Genomic DNA, 15936 nt, shown 5'->3' on the forward strand with positions numbered 1-15936 from the left:
CCGTGATACATCAATAATAGGTAAGCATAAGAGAGAATGCATTGTTATTGATTCCAACATCAGTACATGTAAAGAAATACCAATATGTATCCATTAGAAATAATCACATCTATTTATAATTGGAGTGTTCCATACATACATGATCAATGCTACAATATATGATTCAATATACAAATGATTACATATCACAAGAAAGAGAAGAGAATGAGAAGAATCCAATGCTAAGGAAGGAGGTAGCATCCATCGAGCCCATCATGAACTAATTTATTTGATCCCCAACGGTGGTTGGCAATGCCACCTGACCATGTGGTATCCTCGGGTCCACCCCACCATTCTTGTGGAGATAGTCACATGACCCAAACAATCATACAAAAATAAAAGGATAGCCCCACGACAATAACCAATGAAATAGAGCCACCCTCCAACCTGTAGAAGCAATGTCCACCTCTATAGGACTGCAAGGAATGCAAGTAGAGATAAGGCAATGAAAGGCCCATTCATTTCCCATCAAATGAATGGTGGTAAAAATAATGGTACAGAATCATCTACCAATGAAACCCATCTCTTCTCCATACAAAATACAACCATAGTAGTAACAAACATTTAACACCAAAAGTTGAAGAGTAGAGAAGACACATATTAGTTTCAATTTATAAATTTAACAATTGATATATTAGTTTCAAGTATTTAACCAATTTAAATATTATCTTTAATCTCTTTCTATTTCAACTGACTTTATATATATATATATATATATATATATATATATATATATATATATATATATATATATATATATATATATATACGTATACATATATACACATACATATATATACATATATATATACATATACATATACATATACATATAAATATATACACATACATATATACACATACACATACACATACACATACACATACACATACATATATACACATACACATACACATACACATACACATACACATATATATATGCTTGTACATTCCTTAGATGCATAAGATGCATATTAGTTTAGAAACATAATGTTTAATGATTGATGTATTAATTAAATAATTTAATAAATTTGATTTCATTCAACTACCCTTCCTGTTTGGGTGTAGATACGATTCAATCAGTCTGGGATGATATAGGGAATATTTGAAAGAAACCAGAAATGAAAAGAACGCAGGTAATCATTGAAAATGCAAAAAATGTGACTATTCTTGATTAATTATTAAAGGTTAATTTGAATTAAGAAAACGGAGTTTGAAGAGATAGAGAATGTTATAAAAGCTACTGGGTTAGAGTTATTGAAATGCATTTCGAGTTGAAGCGATTAGATGTGTGTAGATATGGAATTAGGGAGCGTCTCTGTTGTGATTTCAGCACTGTGCATGGTTAGTTTTGTTGCAGGAAGCTTGGAGCCTGCAAATTTATTTATTATCCATATGGATAATACTGAGATGCCAGAAGTATTCCGATCTCCCGCAGATTGGTACAAGTCCATAATTTCAACTGTAAAAGGCGATGAAGATGATATGCCCATCTACATCTATGACAGTGTGATGCATGGCTTCAGTGCCATGCTCACACAGAGTCAATTAGATGTGCTAGAGGAGATGCCAGGCCACCTAGCATCTTTCCCTAGTAAAGAGGGAATAATGCTCACTACGCGTTCGCCTGAGTTTCTGGGACTCAGACCTGACAAGGGCCTGTTGCCCGAGGCGCTGTTCGGGCAAGATGTAATCGTGGGCATATTAGACAGTGGGATTTGGCCAGAGACCGCAAGCTTTTATGACACAAATGTGGGACCAGTCCCCAGAAGATGGAGGGGAGGCTGCGAAAACACAGCAGACTTTCCGAGTTCTCTCTGCAACCGCAAGCTGATAGGAGCCCGCTCCTATAAACAAGCGGTGGTGGCCAAATATGGAAGTATCGACATGGAGAATGATTACGCCTCACCCAGAGACTTTCATGGGCATGGAACCCATGTTTCATCGACGGCGGCAGGTAACTATGTAAAAGATGTAAATTTCTACGGCTATGCTTCGGGTACTGCTCATGGCGTAGCTCCCGCGGCCCGAGTCGCCATGTACAAGGTTGCATGGTCAAATCGTCCTCTTCAGGGAGCTGATGTGCTGGCTGCAATGGAAGCCGCAGTTAAAGATGGAGTCGACGTTCTGTCTCTCTCAATTTCCTTGGCCCACTCGGCTTGGAATCCCTTTTTCCGTGACGCAATCGCCCAGGGAGCCTTCCAGGCTGTAAAGGCAGGCGTTCTGGTCGTCTGCGCCGCTGGCAACGCAGGCCCGGCACGGGGAATTCTAGACAACGGGGCGCCGTGGATCTTCAGCATCGCTGCGAGCACCATTGACAGAGATTACGAGGCTGTTGTCAAGCTGGGCGACAGCAGCATCATAAAAGCGGCATGCTTCTACACAAATGAGGAGACCTCTCACTATTATATTTCTGAGAGCGCTCTGGTTTATGAAAAGGGAGAACCATCATGCCACAGGAGCTTCCACGTGAAGCTCAAGGGAGCGGTGCTGTTGTGCACCAGTGTCAGCGATTCCCTGATAGAGGATTTGAAGCTACTCGGAGTCCGGGCCTTGTTATTGGTGTTGGGGACGGACAGTTTTTCGGTCTACCCTAACCACACTTTCCTCTGGTGTTGCTTAAACCCGAAGATGGAGCGGCGCTAGTGCGATATGCTTCGTCATTTATAAGGCCTGTTGTTCAAATAGAGATGGGTTTGACGATGAAAGGCGTGGAAGCTCAACCTGCACCTGCTTTGGCGCGTTTTTCGTCTAGAGGGCCGTATCTACCAAGCCCACATATCCTCAAGCCTGATGTTACAGCGCCGGGTGTAAATATTCTAGCAGCCTCACTTCCCACTATCGCAAGCGGTTATGCTATCGACTCCGGAACATCCATGGCATGTCCCCATGTGGCTGGATTGGCCGTTTTACTGAAAGCTGTGCACAGGAACTGGAGTCCCGGGGCGATCAGGTCCGCAATCATGACCACTTCGTATACGTTCACGGATGACCACCACCCAATCGCCGACCAAGGCTACGATGGCAGCGCCGCAACGCCTTTTGATATTGGTGCAGGCCACGTTGATCCTCAGAAAGCTCTCGACCCCGGACTCGTCTACAACCTAACCTGGGAAGATTACGTCTCGTATCTGTGCACTCTCTACAGGCTTCCCGAAATTCGACTAATCATTGGAAAGCCTATTGATGGATGTCCGAGCGGCCTCCAGTTGGGCTATGATGCTCTCAACTATCCATCCCTGACAGCGATCTTCCAGAGGAATGCCGCCACCTCATCCTCTGCCACATTCACCAGACAACTGACAAACGTGGGAGAGCACATATCGTCTTATGTGGCGGTTGTGGAGGTTCAGAAGGGACTGAAAGTGAAAGTTGTTCCGGACGCTCTTCAATTCAAATACAAATTGGAGGTGCTCGAGTTTAAAGTAACAGTGGAAGTCGAAGAAGTTATGGGAGACACATTTGTGCTATACGGAGATTTTAGCTGGAAAGATGAGAAAGGACATGTTGTAAAGAGTCCTGTGACGGCACTGTTTCTGTAATAAGTCTTGGTTTCTTCTCATGACATCCGATCTTCTATAGACATTACATCTCTGCCACTCTAGTCAAATGTCAAGTTTCTTAAGCTTCTTTATTAAAAATGTAATCGTCTTATCCTTTTTAATGATATAAATGAATGTTTAATACTCTCTTCTTTCTTCTTTTTTTTTTGGTTTGGGTCTCAGTTCGAAGTGAAGGAATTAAGAGGCAAGAGTATATTAGAGGTCGATAATATTAATTCTCTGTTACACTTTTTGACTTGTACAAGCTTCTGAAAAGGAATAGGTATCAATTCAAATGTTATACTGGCTTAGACTGATTTAAACACATTTAAAGCTGGAGTAAACCATCGGAAATGTGTAGAAATAGACTGATTCAACAATTCAAATGTTATAAACAGAAAAATTACAAACCAAAAGAAAGTAGGCAGTACTGCATGTAATGCAATCATTTGAAGGACTGAATACAAAATGTGTGACAAGCAAAAATGCTTTTGTAACAATTTATCGACTATATAAAGATCAGTATAAGGACTGAACACAGAATGTATGACAATCAAAAATGCTTTAGCAACAACTTTGTGACTATATAAAGATCAGCATATGAATTCATTATTCTTAATTACCATTCAAAAATCAAATTAAGGAAGCAGAGTTTGAACAAATAGGAAATTTTATAAATACTAGTGGGTTAGAATGCTTCAAATGCATTTAGAGTTGGAGTAAGGCTTTAAATCTGCCTAGAGGTGGACAGTAGGAATTAGCTCTATTGTCAGATTTTCAGTTAGAATGAATCATTTTATGAACTACGATGCTTGATATAGAAATGCATATTCATTGTTTTGACAAAATCAAGTGCTATAATTGACTTCCCTGCAAATATTAAGAATATTTCTTAAAAGGGACAAGGAATGTTTGAAACAAAAATAAGGTAGGCAAGTACTGGATGTTAAAGGACTGTTATTGTTGAAATACAGAAAGTGTGACTACCAAAAGTGTTTTGCAAGAAATTGATAGCTATTCTTAATTAGGAGTTAAAATCAATTTATAAATTCATTATTCTTAATCAATTTTTAAAAATCATATTAACAAAGTGGAATTTGAACAAATAGGAAATTTTCAAAATGCTACTTAGTTAGACGGATTCAAATGTATTTATTCTGCATAGAGATTGACGTTAAGAATCAACTCTCCTATTAACTCTCACAATGTTATCTATATGAAATTTTGAGCATATGTGATATAGACCAATTTCTAATTAAACCACATTTAATCAAATGAATACTCAATTATTTTTTAATGTTAAATTTTAATCAATATATTTATAAAAAATATAAAATTATTAAAAGCATCATATAATTTGTGGTTTTTTATATGTTATTGTAAAACATAAATTTAAATATATGTTACTCTGCATTTAATTATAATTTTAAATTATTTAAATCTATATTATAATTATTTTAATATTATACTATGAATATTAAAATTACAATATTATTATTTTTTAATATTTTTATATTTCAATTAGTATTTTTTTTTCTATTCTATATGTTACACTATTTTTATTACTATAGTATTGATATTTTATATTACATTATGTTAATATTTTATTGATGTTTAATTCTTGTTACCTTTTCAAAATTTTATATTATAAAATTAATTGAACATAGTCCTAACCTAACTTTGATTGAGAATGCCCAAGGATAGTTTGTAGAAACTTTCAAATAATAAAAAAACTAAAACAAGTTTGTAGCAGATAGTTTATAGAAAACATGCAACATGCAAATGATCCTAACCTAACTTTGGTTGAGAATGCCCAAGGACAATTTGTAGAAATTTACAAATAGTAAGAAGGTCAAATAAATTTCTAAACAATAGTTTAAAATGGTAGAGTTGATTCAATAATTAGATGCTTAAATAAAATGTAAAATATTAATACAAAATATCTAATATAAATAATATAGAAAACACACAATCTAATGTAATATAGGTAATTGGATAGCATATAATAATGGTCAAACTTTTTATTTTGCTTTAAAGAAGATTCAAAAGTTCTTTTAATCTTACTTTAAGGGTTAAAACCATGCAAGATTTTTTTTATTACATTTATATTATTTAATTTAATATCTATTCAATTTATGATGGATTTGCTTGTTTTTGTTATTTAAAGATTGTACTCGATTTATATGAATATTTAAACATTGTATACAACTCCATCAAGACTGTTGGAGATAACAGATAGTCATTTAATTGTTGGAAATCTTGTTGACATTGATCATTCCATTTAAAAGTTACCCCTTGCAGAGTAAATGTTAGAAGGGGTGACATTTGTCAGCGAATTTTTCTATGAATCTTTTGATAGACTGTAACTTACCTTTAAGACTTCTCAGTGTTTCAGATTTGAAGGAGGAGGCATATCCATTATATTCTTTACATTTGTTGGGTCTACTTTAATGCCACCAATGAGAATCAATGTAACCTAAAAAATTTCCCGATGTAACCCCAGAAACAAATTTCTTAGTGTTCAAATGAAGCTTATACTATTCCATTTTGTCAAAGATTAATGTCAAGATACTTAGATGACTATCTCTGGTGAGTGATTTACATAAGAGGTCAGCTACATAATCTTTCATCAATGTGTGGAAGAAATAATGGAATATGGTTGTCATTACTCTCCAATAAGGTTGTTCGGTATTTTTTAGGCCGAAGGGCATTACATTCCAATAATAGGTTCTCTAGGTGCATGTGAAGGTTGTTTTATCTTGATCCTTGGCAGATATTTTGATCTAATTATAGTCGAAGAAACCATCCATTAAGGACATCATTTCATAGCCAACTATTATGTACATGATCATGTAAATGTTTGGTGAAGGGAAGTCATCTTTAGGACATGCTTTGTTCAAGTCTCTAAAATCGGTACAAATTTTGATGGCCCAAGTTGGTTTTCTCACTGGTACTAAGTTGGAAATACACTCTACATAATCAATGGGTCTAATGAAACACACATCTAATAGTTTCTTAAGATTAACTTTGACTAGTAGTGCAATTTGTGGATGCATTTTTCTCAACTTTTTTAAATGATTGTTTTAACACTTGGCTACAATGGTGAGTGATGAAGGACCAATTTTAGATCGAGGCTTGACATATCTACATAGGACCATGCAAATTTTATTTTATTTTCTAAGAATAATGTGACGAAGTCTGCTTTCTCTTTCTCTAACAATGAAGCTGCAAAATGAATGATTTTAGGTTTGTCTAGTGTACCCAAGTTGATTTCTTATGTTACCTCCACTAGCAGCTAAGATTTTCCATGATCTATTAGGGATCTATCCATTCTTCCATCCTCCAATTCCTTAGAGAGGTTTTAACCCTCAAATACATCATTTATTTTTATTTTTCAATGTCAAGAGGTGCCTTGTAATTTTCACCAAGAGACTCATTCTTTTCATTTTTGTGAATAGAAGACAGATTCGATTCCCCAAAGTGTGTTGGTATGTCATCACATAGTTCAAAGAATTATTTTATGGTTTCATCATTTTTGAAATAGTCTAAACTCATTGGTCCTCTTGATGGTTGTTTTGACACACTCACTACCTCTCCTAAAAATCAATAAGTTTTGGGAAACTAACTACTCCAAGGTCTCTATAGTCGAGTCTTGACGGTGATGAGCACCTGATGAGTTGGTGCTTGGGATAGACTAGCCTAGTCTATGCTCTTGGACCCTTTCCTTAGGTCACCTAGTGTTCTCCTCACACCCTAGGGTCTCTAGGACTTCCTTTGCTTGAGGAATCCCCTGACCTTGCCCAATCCACCCACCAATGAGTTTCTAAGCTGCTCCTAAGGTCTCACCTACTCTTGAGACTCAAAACCTCTTACTATGGCTAATAAGGGCTAGGCTTGTTCCACACCTTCTAAGGTCTTAGCAAGGTTAAATCAGGTCTTAAACCATGTTTTATATCCCTCCATGTGCCCCCAAGAAGTTTCTACCTTCATCCTTTCTACCGATTTCACTGTTTTGTATTTTTTCTTACAAAACAGAGCTACAAGGATTAGGACCAATTAGGCCTCCTACCCAGTCCTTTAGGGCTTTCTCTCACAAATGATGCATACACAACCCAAAATCCCAAAATAGACTACCATTCAATTGGCAAGGGCTCAAGGATTTTCTAGGTTTTGGGCCTCCAGGTGGTTGTATAGTGCCTTGGGTGAATTTTGGGATTTTTAAGGGTTTTGGGAGGGTTTTGTGGTCTGCCTGGGTCACAGTGAGTTTTTTGTGTTTTAGCCACCTTGTCTGGATTGGTGGAGGCTCCTCCTTCACACCAATGATTCTTCAAATACTCCTCTACACCTCCTCCAAAGGGTGTACTTTCCTCTATCCAACCTTTCTCTCCAAGACCTCTACAATTTAACCTCTCCTAGCTAGGCACTGTTCAGTCTTGCCTAGGATTGGGTCTCTTTGCTTGGCCTACCTGCATTTTCAAGGGCCCTGCTTCTTTTGCAGTATGGTACAAGGTCTGCACTCTCATTCACCATGGTTTCATGGTGGTTCCACAATCGGGAATGGAGTTATGTAGCCATTTACATAATCCTGTCCAAAATTGGATAGTAAGAAGATAATTTACAAACTATTTACAAACACACTCAATTTGCAAATAAACACCTAAACTAATTGCTTGAAATGAAAGTATTTACACCATGGAAGACATTCCACATAGTTTTTGACGTATCTCAGTCCATTAACTTGCTTGGTTGCTTCATTCAAACTGACTGGTAATAGTTTTACAGTCTTAGTCTAGTCTTTTTGCTAGGGCTGTATAATGTCTGACATCCAACCCATTAATTTAGGGTTTGCAAATACTTATACTACCCATACCTTGGTCAGTGTGCCAAAATTAGGGCTCTCCATGCACAACAAGGGTCTTTGACCATTTTGGGTAGAAAAGTTGATTTACAACTTTTAAAAGTTGTTATGCAACTTTTGCATCTTTTGAGCAACTTTGCCATTGTTGCTTTTCATGACTCCTAAGCCTATTTTGGGCTATCCTAAGGACATCAACATGCCAATAAGGCCTAACACACATTCCAGGCACACTCAACCTCTCCTACAAAAGAAATCACAACAAAACACTAAGGACCTAAAACTAGGACCTAGTCTAGCACACATGAGCTCATGGCTCTTATTCATGTACAATGGCTTCTAAAGAAGAATAACACCAACAAAAAAAAGGAGGGAGAGCTTGAAAGGTTTCTCTTGCACCATACTCCCCCTTAGCACAAAACTATGAAAAAGAAGAAGAAATGAGAGCCGAGTCTATTCCAAGTGTCTTGAACCTGCTCTCCTCCACCCATGTAGCTTCAGATACTGGTTGATCTACCCATTTCACTAAGTTCTCCATGTAGACCCGATGTCTAGTAGACTTCTTCACCCTTGATTACAATATCTCCTCTACTTTAGGCTTCTTCACTTGAGGTAAGGTATTTACATCCAAGTCTTGTAATACCTTAGCTTGGTTCTCAGTCTACCCTGCTATCTCTCCCTTGTACATTACCAAATCAACAACATTAAAGACTGGTGAAATGGCTAAGTCTAAAGGTAAATCAACCTTATAGGCATTCTCACCATATTTTGCCAGAATTTGACAAGGTCCTACTCTCTTCATCTGCATTTTGGTAGGCTTACCACTTTGCATCCTGGCTTTGCTCAAATGTACCATCACATAGTCACCCACCTTGAACTAAACTTCTTTCCTTCTCTCATCCACTTTGGCCTTCAGTTTTTGAGTGGATTCAAGAATGGCCTTCTTAACTTGCTCTTGAACTTCCTTGATAGTTTGAGTGAAGTCCTCTACTTGCCCACTTTTCATTTCCAAAGTACTAAGGTCTCTCAACTCACATACTCCCCTTGGGTGTCTGCCATACACAACCTCAAAAGGGCTTCTACCAGTGGTTCTATTCACACTGTCATTATATGCATACTCTACTTGAGGAATGATTAGGTCCCATGTCTGACCATATTCCTTAGTTAGACACCTCAACAAATTGCCTAACACCCTGTTGATGACTTTAGTTTGACCATCTGTTTGTGGATGGTAAGCTGAGCTAAATGACAAGTTAGTTCCTAGTCTCCTCCATAATGTTTGCCAAAAATGACCCATGAACTTGCTATCCCTGTCTAAAACAATGCTTAAAGGGAGTCCATGAATCCTAACAATCTCTTTGAAGAAGAGATGTGCAATATAGCTAGCATCATGTGTAGTCTTACATGGTGTTAAATGACTCGTCTTGGAAAATCTATCTAATACTACATAGATGTTGTCCATACCTATTTTAGTCTTGGGAAGTCCTACTACAAAGTCCATGCTTATACATTCCCAAGGTTTGTTAGGGACCGGTAATGGTTGATAAAGACCAGCATTGCTTGATCCTCCTTTTGCTCTTTGACACACTCCACATTGCTCTACATACCTCTTTACATCTCTTGGAAACTTTGGCCAATAGTAGTACCTCTGTACTAAATCCAAGGTTTTGTTGACTCCAAAGTGTCCACTTAAACTGCCATTATGTTTTTCTTGGATGAGTTTCTCCCTCATGGATCCTCTAGGTACACACAATTGGTTACCCTTGAACAAGAGACCATTTTGGAGAGTGTAATCTGCATACTCACCACGGAAACGGTTCTCAAACTCTTTGCAAACCTTGTAAGCTAATGAGAAGTCTTCAACTCCTTCATAGAGGTCTTTGAAACCTTCTATGCCTATGCTCTGTAATTGTAGTTCTTGAACTGTCAACAACTTCCTGCTTAAGGCATCTTCCACCTTATTAAGTTTCCCCTTCTTATGCTTGATGGTGAAGGTGAAGGATTGGAGGTATTCCATCCATTTCAAATGTCTATTGCTGAGATTCTCTTTAGTGTTAATGTAACTCAATGCCTAGTTGTCTATGAACACTACAAATTCCTTTGGGAGTAGGTAATGCCTCCATTTCTTTAGTGACTGCACTAATGCATACAACTCTAGGTCATAGGCTGAGTACTTCTTCTTTGCTTCATTAAGCTTCTCATTGAAAAATGCCACAGGTCTTCCCTCTTGACTCAACACACCACCTACTACAATTCCACTTGCATCACACTCCAAAGTGAATAGCTTATCAAACGTAGGTAGGAGAAGGATAGGTTTTGTGGCTACTTCCTATTTCAACAATTGAAATGCTTTGTCAGCCTGCTCAGTCCATTTAAACTTAGTTTTAAGGCCTTCTTTGATGGTGTCAAGGATAGGTGCACATATGCCACTGAAGTTCCTCACAAACTTCTATAGAATTGAGCTAGTCCATGGAAACTTCTAACCTCAGTCCCCGTTTTAGGTGCAGGCCAATTTAAGATTGCCTCCACTTTGTTTGGATCCATCTTCAAGGTTCCTTTAGACACCACAAATCCTAAGTAGACTAGCTCTTGCTTCAAGAAGTTACACTTCTCTAGGTTGATGGATAGCTTCTCCTCATGCAACCTCTCTAAGACTAACCTCAAATGCTCAAGGTGCTCCTCTTTGGTTTTGCTATAGATGAGAATGTCATCTAGGTACACTACCACAAATCTGCTTGTGAAATCCTTCAACACTTCATTCATCAACCTCATGAAGGTGCTCGGAGCATTGGTGAGTCCAAATGGCATCACAAGCCATTCATACAATCCTTCTGTGGTTTTAAAAGCAGTCTTCCACTCATCACCCTCCTTATCTAGTGATAACCACTTTTAAGGTCTAGCTTTGTGAAATACATAGCCGCTCCTAAACAATCCATTAGATCCTCTATTCTAGGAATAGGAAACCTATACCTTATGGTAATCCTATTGATTTCTCTTGAGTCAGTGCAAAGTCTCCACTTACCTCCTTTTTTTGATTGATGCTAGCACTACCGAGACTGCACATGGGCTGATGCTCTTCTGAATTAGTCCTTGTTCCAATAACTCCTGCACTTGCCTTGCTACCTCCTTATTTTGATCAGGTGTAAGCTTATATGCAACCTTGTTAGGTAAGGATGCACCAGGAACAAAGTCTATTTGATGACTTATAGACCTTCTTGGTGGGAGTGTTGCAGGTGTTCCATCACTCACTATGTCCTTATACTCTTGCAACATTTGCTTCACCTCCTTGGGTATCTCTACCTGCAACTTGTCTTCTTCCTCTTTTGGCTTCACAAAGATCTCACACTTCACTATCTCCTCCTCATTTAGAAAGTTTAAAAACTCTTTCCCGGTAGCCAATAAAATACTAGGTGTTCTCGAAGTTCCCTCTTCATTCTCTTTCAAAGACTGAATCTTGAAGGTCTTGTTGTCCTTCTTAAAGGAAATGGAGTTCTCCTCTCCATCATAGATCACCTTCCTATCAAATTGTCAGGGTCTTCCTAGAAATAAGTGACATGCATCCATAGACAACACATCACAAAGGATCTTATCCTTGTATCCTCCAATAGAAAACTCTACCCAAGTCTTCTCATTGACTAGTACACTATGCTCATGATTCAACCATGTCACCTTGTATGGGTTAGTGTGGGGTATCCTTGTGAGTTTCAAATTCTTGATTGCCTCTTTTGATATGATATTGTCAGTTGAGCCTGAATCAACTATCACCTTGCAAACTTTACCAAGAATCTTGCACCTCACCCTAAACAATGCTCTCCTATGCTTAGGTTCACTCTTGACTGGCTATCTTATCAAGACCCTATTGAACATAAGATTTTCTCCACTCTCTGATTCAATATGGTCCAACTCAGGTGTCTTGTTGATTGATGAGTCTTCATGTGCATATGCAACCCTCTTTCCACTGTTTGATGATGTAGGCTTGTCAGGGCATCTATATGCCGGGTGTCCCAATTGTCCACAATTGTAACACTTCATTGTTGCAAAATAGGAGTTACCTTTGCCAATACCTCTACCCCTATTTGGACCACCTTGTGCAACTCTTCCTCTAGAATTTCCTCCTCTGAGACTGGTTTCACTGCCATGCTCAGTCAACTTGGCTTCTCCTTGGTTCCTTGGCTCATTTGCCTTGCTTTGGTAACCACCTCGGTGATTCACTTGATCTCTACCTCTGCCTCTACCCCTATTATTGGAGTCTCCTTTCCTTTTGTTCCTCTCTTCTACCTTGGTAGCAATCTGATGACATTTTTGAACAGTAGTAGGAGTCCATAGGCTTATCTCCTCTTGAATGTTCCTCTTTAGGTTGCTTAGATACCTAGCCACCTTAATAGATTCATTTTCTTGGACTTTGGATCTAAGACATAGCTTTTGAAACTCCTTTGTGTAAGGGGTCACATCAAGATCGTTCTACTTCAATCCTTTTCTCTTCTTATGAAGTTGGACTTCATTATCCTTTGGTAAGTAGTTCTCCTTAATCTTACTCACCATAGCTTTCCAATTTGTAATAGATAGCTTTCCTATACTAACTCTTTCTTCTTGCAGGTACTTCCACCATGTCAAAGTTGCTCCCCTTAATCTTGATTTGGCAACTTTAACCTTTTGAGCCTCTATCACTCCTTCACACTCAAAGTGGTTTTCCATGCCCTCAATCCATTCCATAACAATGTCTATGTCCATTCTTCCACTGAAATGTGGCAATCCTTGAAAGGCTTTGGTGTTCAAGGCCTTAATAGCCTTCACAAAAGGTTCTTCATTAAACAAGGGATCTGGTTCAGGGATAATGTCATCTATGTCTATAGTCTTCTTTCCTTTACCCTTGGTGTCTTCATCCCAAGGTCCTTATGTCCTCTAATCCACCACTTCCTATAGTTTATCCCTTATCTCACTCATAGCTTCTTCAAGAAGTCTATTCTTCTCCTTCTGTTCTTCCACCTCTCTAGCCAGCTCTGCATTAGTAACCATTCTACTCTCCCCTACTGATTCACCAGTATATAGAGACATACATAGTCCAACTAGTCTTTTACTTGCTCTGATACCAATCTGATGGGTTGGTGCTTGGGATATACTAGCCTAGTCTATGCTCTTGGACCCTTTCCTTGGGTCACCTAGTGTTCTCCTCATACCCTAGGGTCTCTAGGACTTCTTTTGCTTGAGGAATCCCCTGACCTTGCCCAATCCACCCACCAATGAGTTGCTAAGCTGCTCCTAAGGTCTCACCTACTCTTGAGACTCAAAACCCCTTACTATGGCTAATAAGGGATAGGCTTGTTCCACACCTTCCAAGGTCTTAACAATGTTAAATCGGGTCTTAAACCATGTTTTACATCCCTCCATGTGCCCCCAAGAAGTTGCTATCTTCATCCTTTCTACCAATTTCACTGTTTTGTGTTTTTGCTTACAAAATAGGGATACAAGGATTAGGACCAATTAGGCCTCCTACCCAGTCCTTTAGGGATTTCTCTCACAAATGATGGATACACAACCCAAACTCCCAAAATAGACTACCATTCAATTGGAAAGGGCTCAAGGATTTTCTAGGTTTTGGGCCTCCAAGTGGCCGTATAGTGCCTCGGGTGATTTTTGGGGTTTTTAAGGGTTTTGGGAGGGTTTTGTGGTCTGCCTGGGTCACAGTGAGTGTTTTGTGTTTTAGCCACCTTGTCTGGATTTGTGGAGGCTCCTCCTTCACACCAATGATGCTTCAAACACTCCTCTACACCTCCTCCAAAGGGTGTACTTTTCTCTATCCAACCTTGCTCTCCAAGACCTCTACAATTTAACCTCTCCTAACTGGGCATTGTTCAGTCTCTCCTAGGATTGGGTCTCTTTGCTTGGCATACCTCCATTTTCAAGGGCCCTGCTTGTTTTTCAATATGATACAAGTTCTTCAATCTCATTCCCCATGGTTTCATGGTGGTTCCACAATGGGGAATGGAGTTATGCAACCATTTACACAATCCTGTCCAAAACTAGACAGTAAGAAGACAATTTACAAACTATTTACAAACACACTCAATCTACAAATAAACACCTAAACTAATTTCTTGAAATGAAAGTATTTACACCATGGAAGACATTCTACATAGTTTTGGATGTATCTCAATCCATTAACTTGCTTGGTTGCTTCATTCAAACTGACTGGTAATAGTTTTACAGTCTTAGTTTGGTCTTTTTGCTAGGGCGATACAATGTCTGACATCCAACCCATTAATTTAGGGTTTGAAAATACTTATACTACCCATACCTTGATCAATGTGCCAAAATTAGGGCTCTCCACGTACAACAAGGGTCTATGACCATTTTGGGTGGAAAAGTTGCTTGACAACTTTTAAAAGTTGTCATGCAACTTTGCCATTGTTGCTTTTCATGACTCCTAAGCCTATTTTGGGTTATCCTAAGGACATCAACATGCCAATAAGGCCTAACACACATTAAATCACAACAAAACACTAAGGACCTAAAACTAGGACCTAGTCTAGCACACATGAGCTCATGGCTCTTATTCATGTACAATGGCTTCTAAAGAAGCATAACACCAAAAAAACAAAGAAGGAGGGAGAGCTTGAAAGGGTTCTCCTACACCAGTAACTCAATGGTTGATGTGATTGTACCTACCAAGGGGCCTGCTGATTGAAACAATTTTGAATAACTTAACTTTTTTTTTGTATTTTCTAATTTAGATTCTCTCTCAAAATAAACAACAAAAGATAGATAAGGGGAACAAGAAAATTGTTGGCAATATGAAGGAATTGATTATGTGTTGCATTGATGTCAACACTAGTTGTTATGTTTGGTTACCAGCAGACAGACTTTGGTTATCGGTAGAGAACTAGTGTTACCGATAGAAGGAATTATCAGTTGGATACTACCAACATGTTTGGATCAATGGAATATGTTTGGTTTGATGTATTACATGTTTTTGGAGTATGTTTTGGTCAGTTGGTATTGACTTGATGATCCAATGCTATCATAGATTCTAGTAAGCCTATATCAGTAAGGGTTTAAGGTTTTACCAAAGAGCTTTTACTGAGAATCTTTGACATGATGCATAAGTGGTGTTGGTGCAACTTATAGATGGAATTTAGGACATAGAAGATGATCTTTTTTTGTGTCACTTTGGCATGGTGGACCCAAATTAGGTCTGGTACCTATCCAAGTTATGGACCGATATCATGTAACATGTTCCCTACATGTTACTAGGATAATTTACAGATTGGTTAATGTTTTTTTGATCTAAAGCCGACATGGCATGCCATTGTAATGTGGATGTATGTAATGATCTTATTGCAATATCTTTTAGGTGGCCAACCTAATTGGTTTAGGCCTTAGGGTTTGTATATATTGATGTAAGATCTCATTGTAAACCATGGGAATGGGAATGATCAAGGAATCAAATGTGCAAATAATGTAATATCATTGAGGCATGAGACTTGTTCAATCATTGAA

The 15936-nt window shown here is 38.3% G+C and overlaps 2 protein-coding genes across 2 annotated transcripts; both read left to right on the plus strand.

Moving 5' to 3' along the window:
- The first annotated feature begins 1341 nt into the window (after nt 1–1341).
- Nucleotides 1342–2688, plus strand: LOC131077698 (subtilisin-like protease SBT1.6). Its single transcript, XM_058015239.1, has one exon. The coding sequence runs from the start codon at nt 1342–1344 to the stop codon at nt 2686–2688; it is 1347 nt and encodes a 448-aa protein (XP_057871222.1).
- Nucleotides 2689–2732: 44 nt separating this feature from the next.
- LOC131077697 (subtilisin-like protease SBT1.6) lies at nt 2733–3584 on the plus strand. The gene has a single exon (XM_058015238.1). The coding sequence runs from the start codon at nt 2733–2735 to the stop codon at nt 3582–3584; it is 852 nt and encodes a 283-aa protein (XP_057871221.1).
- The last annotated feature ends 12352 nt before the right edge of the window (nt 3585–15936 follow it).

Source organism: Cryptomeria japonica, chromosome 8 (assembly GCF_030272615.1).
Source record: "Cryptomeria japonica chromosome 8, Sugi_1.0, whole genome shotgun sequence".
Classification (NCBI taxonomy): domain Eukaryota; kingdom Viridiplantae; phylum Streptophyta; class Pinopsida; order Cupressales; family Cupressaceae; genus Cryptomeria; species Cryptomeria japonica.

Bases quoted from the DNA above. Each gene is read 5' to 3' on its own strand.
- LOC131077698 (XM_058015239.1), top strand. From the start codon at position 1,342: ATGGAATTAGGGAGCGTCTCTGTTGTGATTTCAGCACTGTGCATGGTT.
- LOC131077697 (XM_058015238.1), top strand. From the start codon at position 2,733: ATGGGTTTGACGATGAAAGGCGTGGAAGCTCAACCTGCACCTGCTTTG.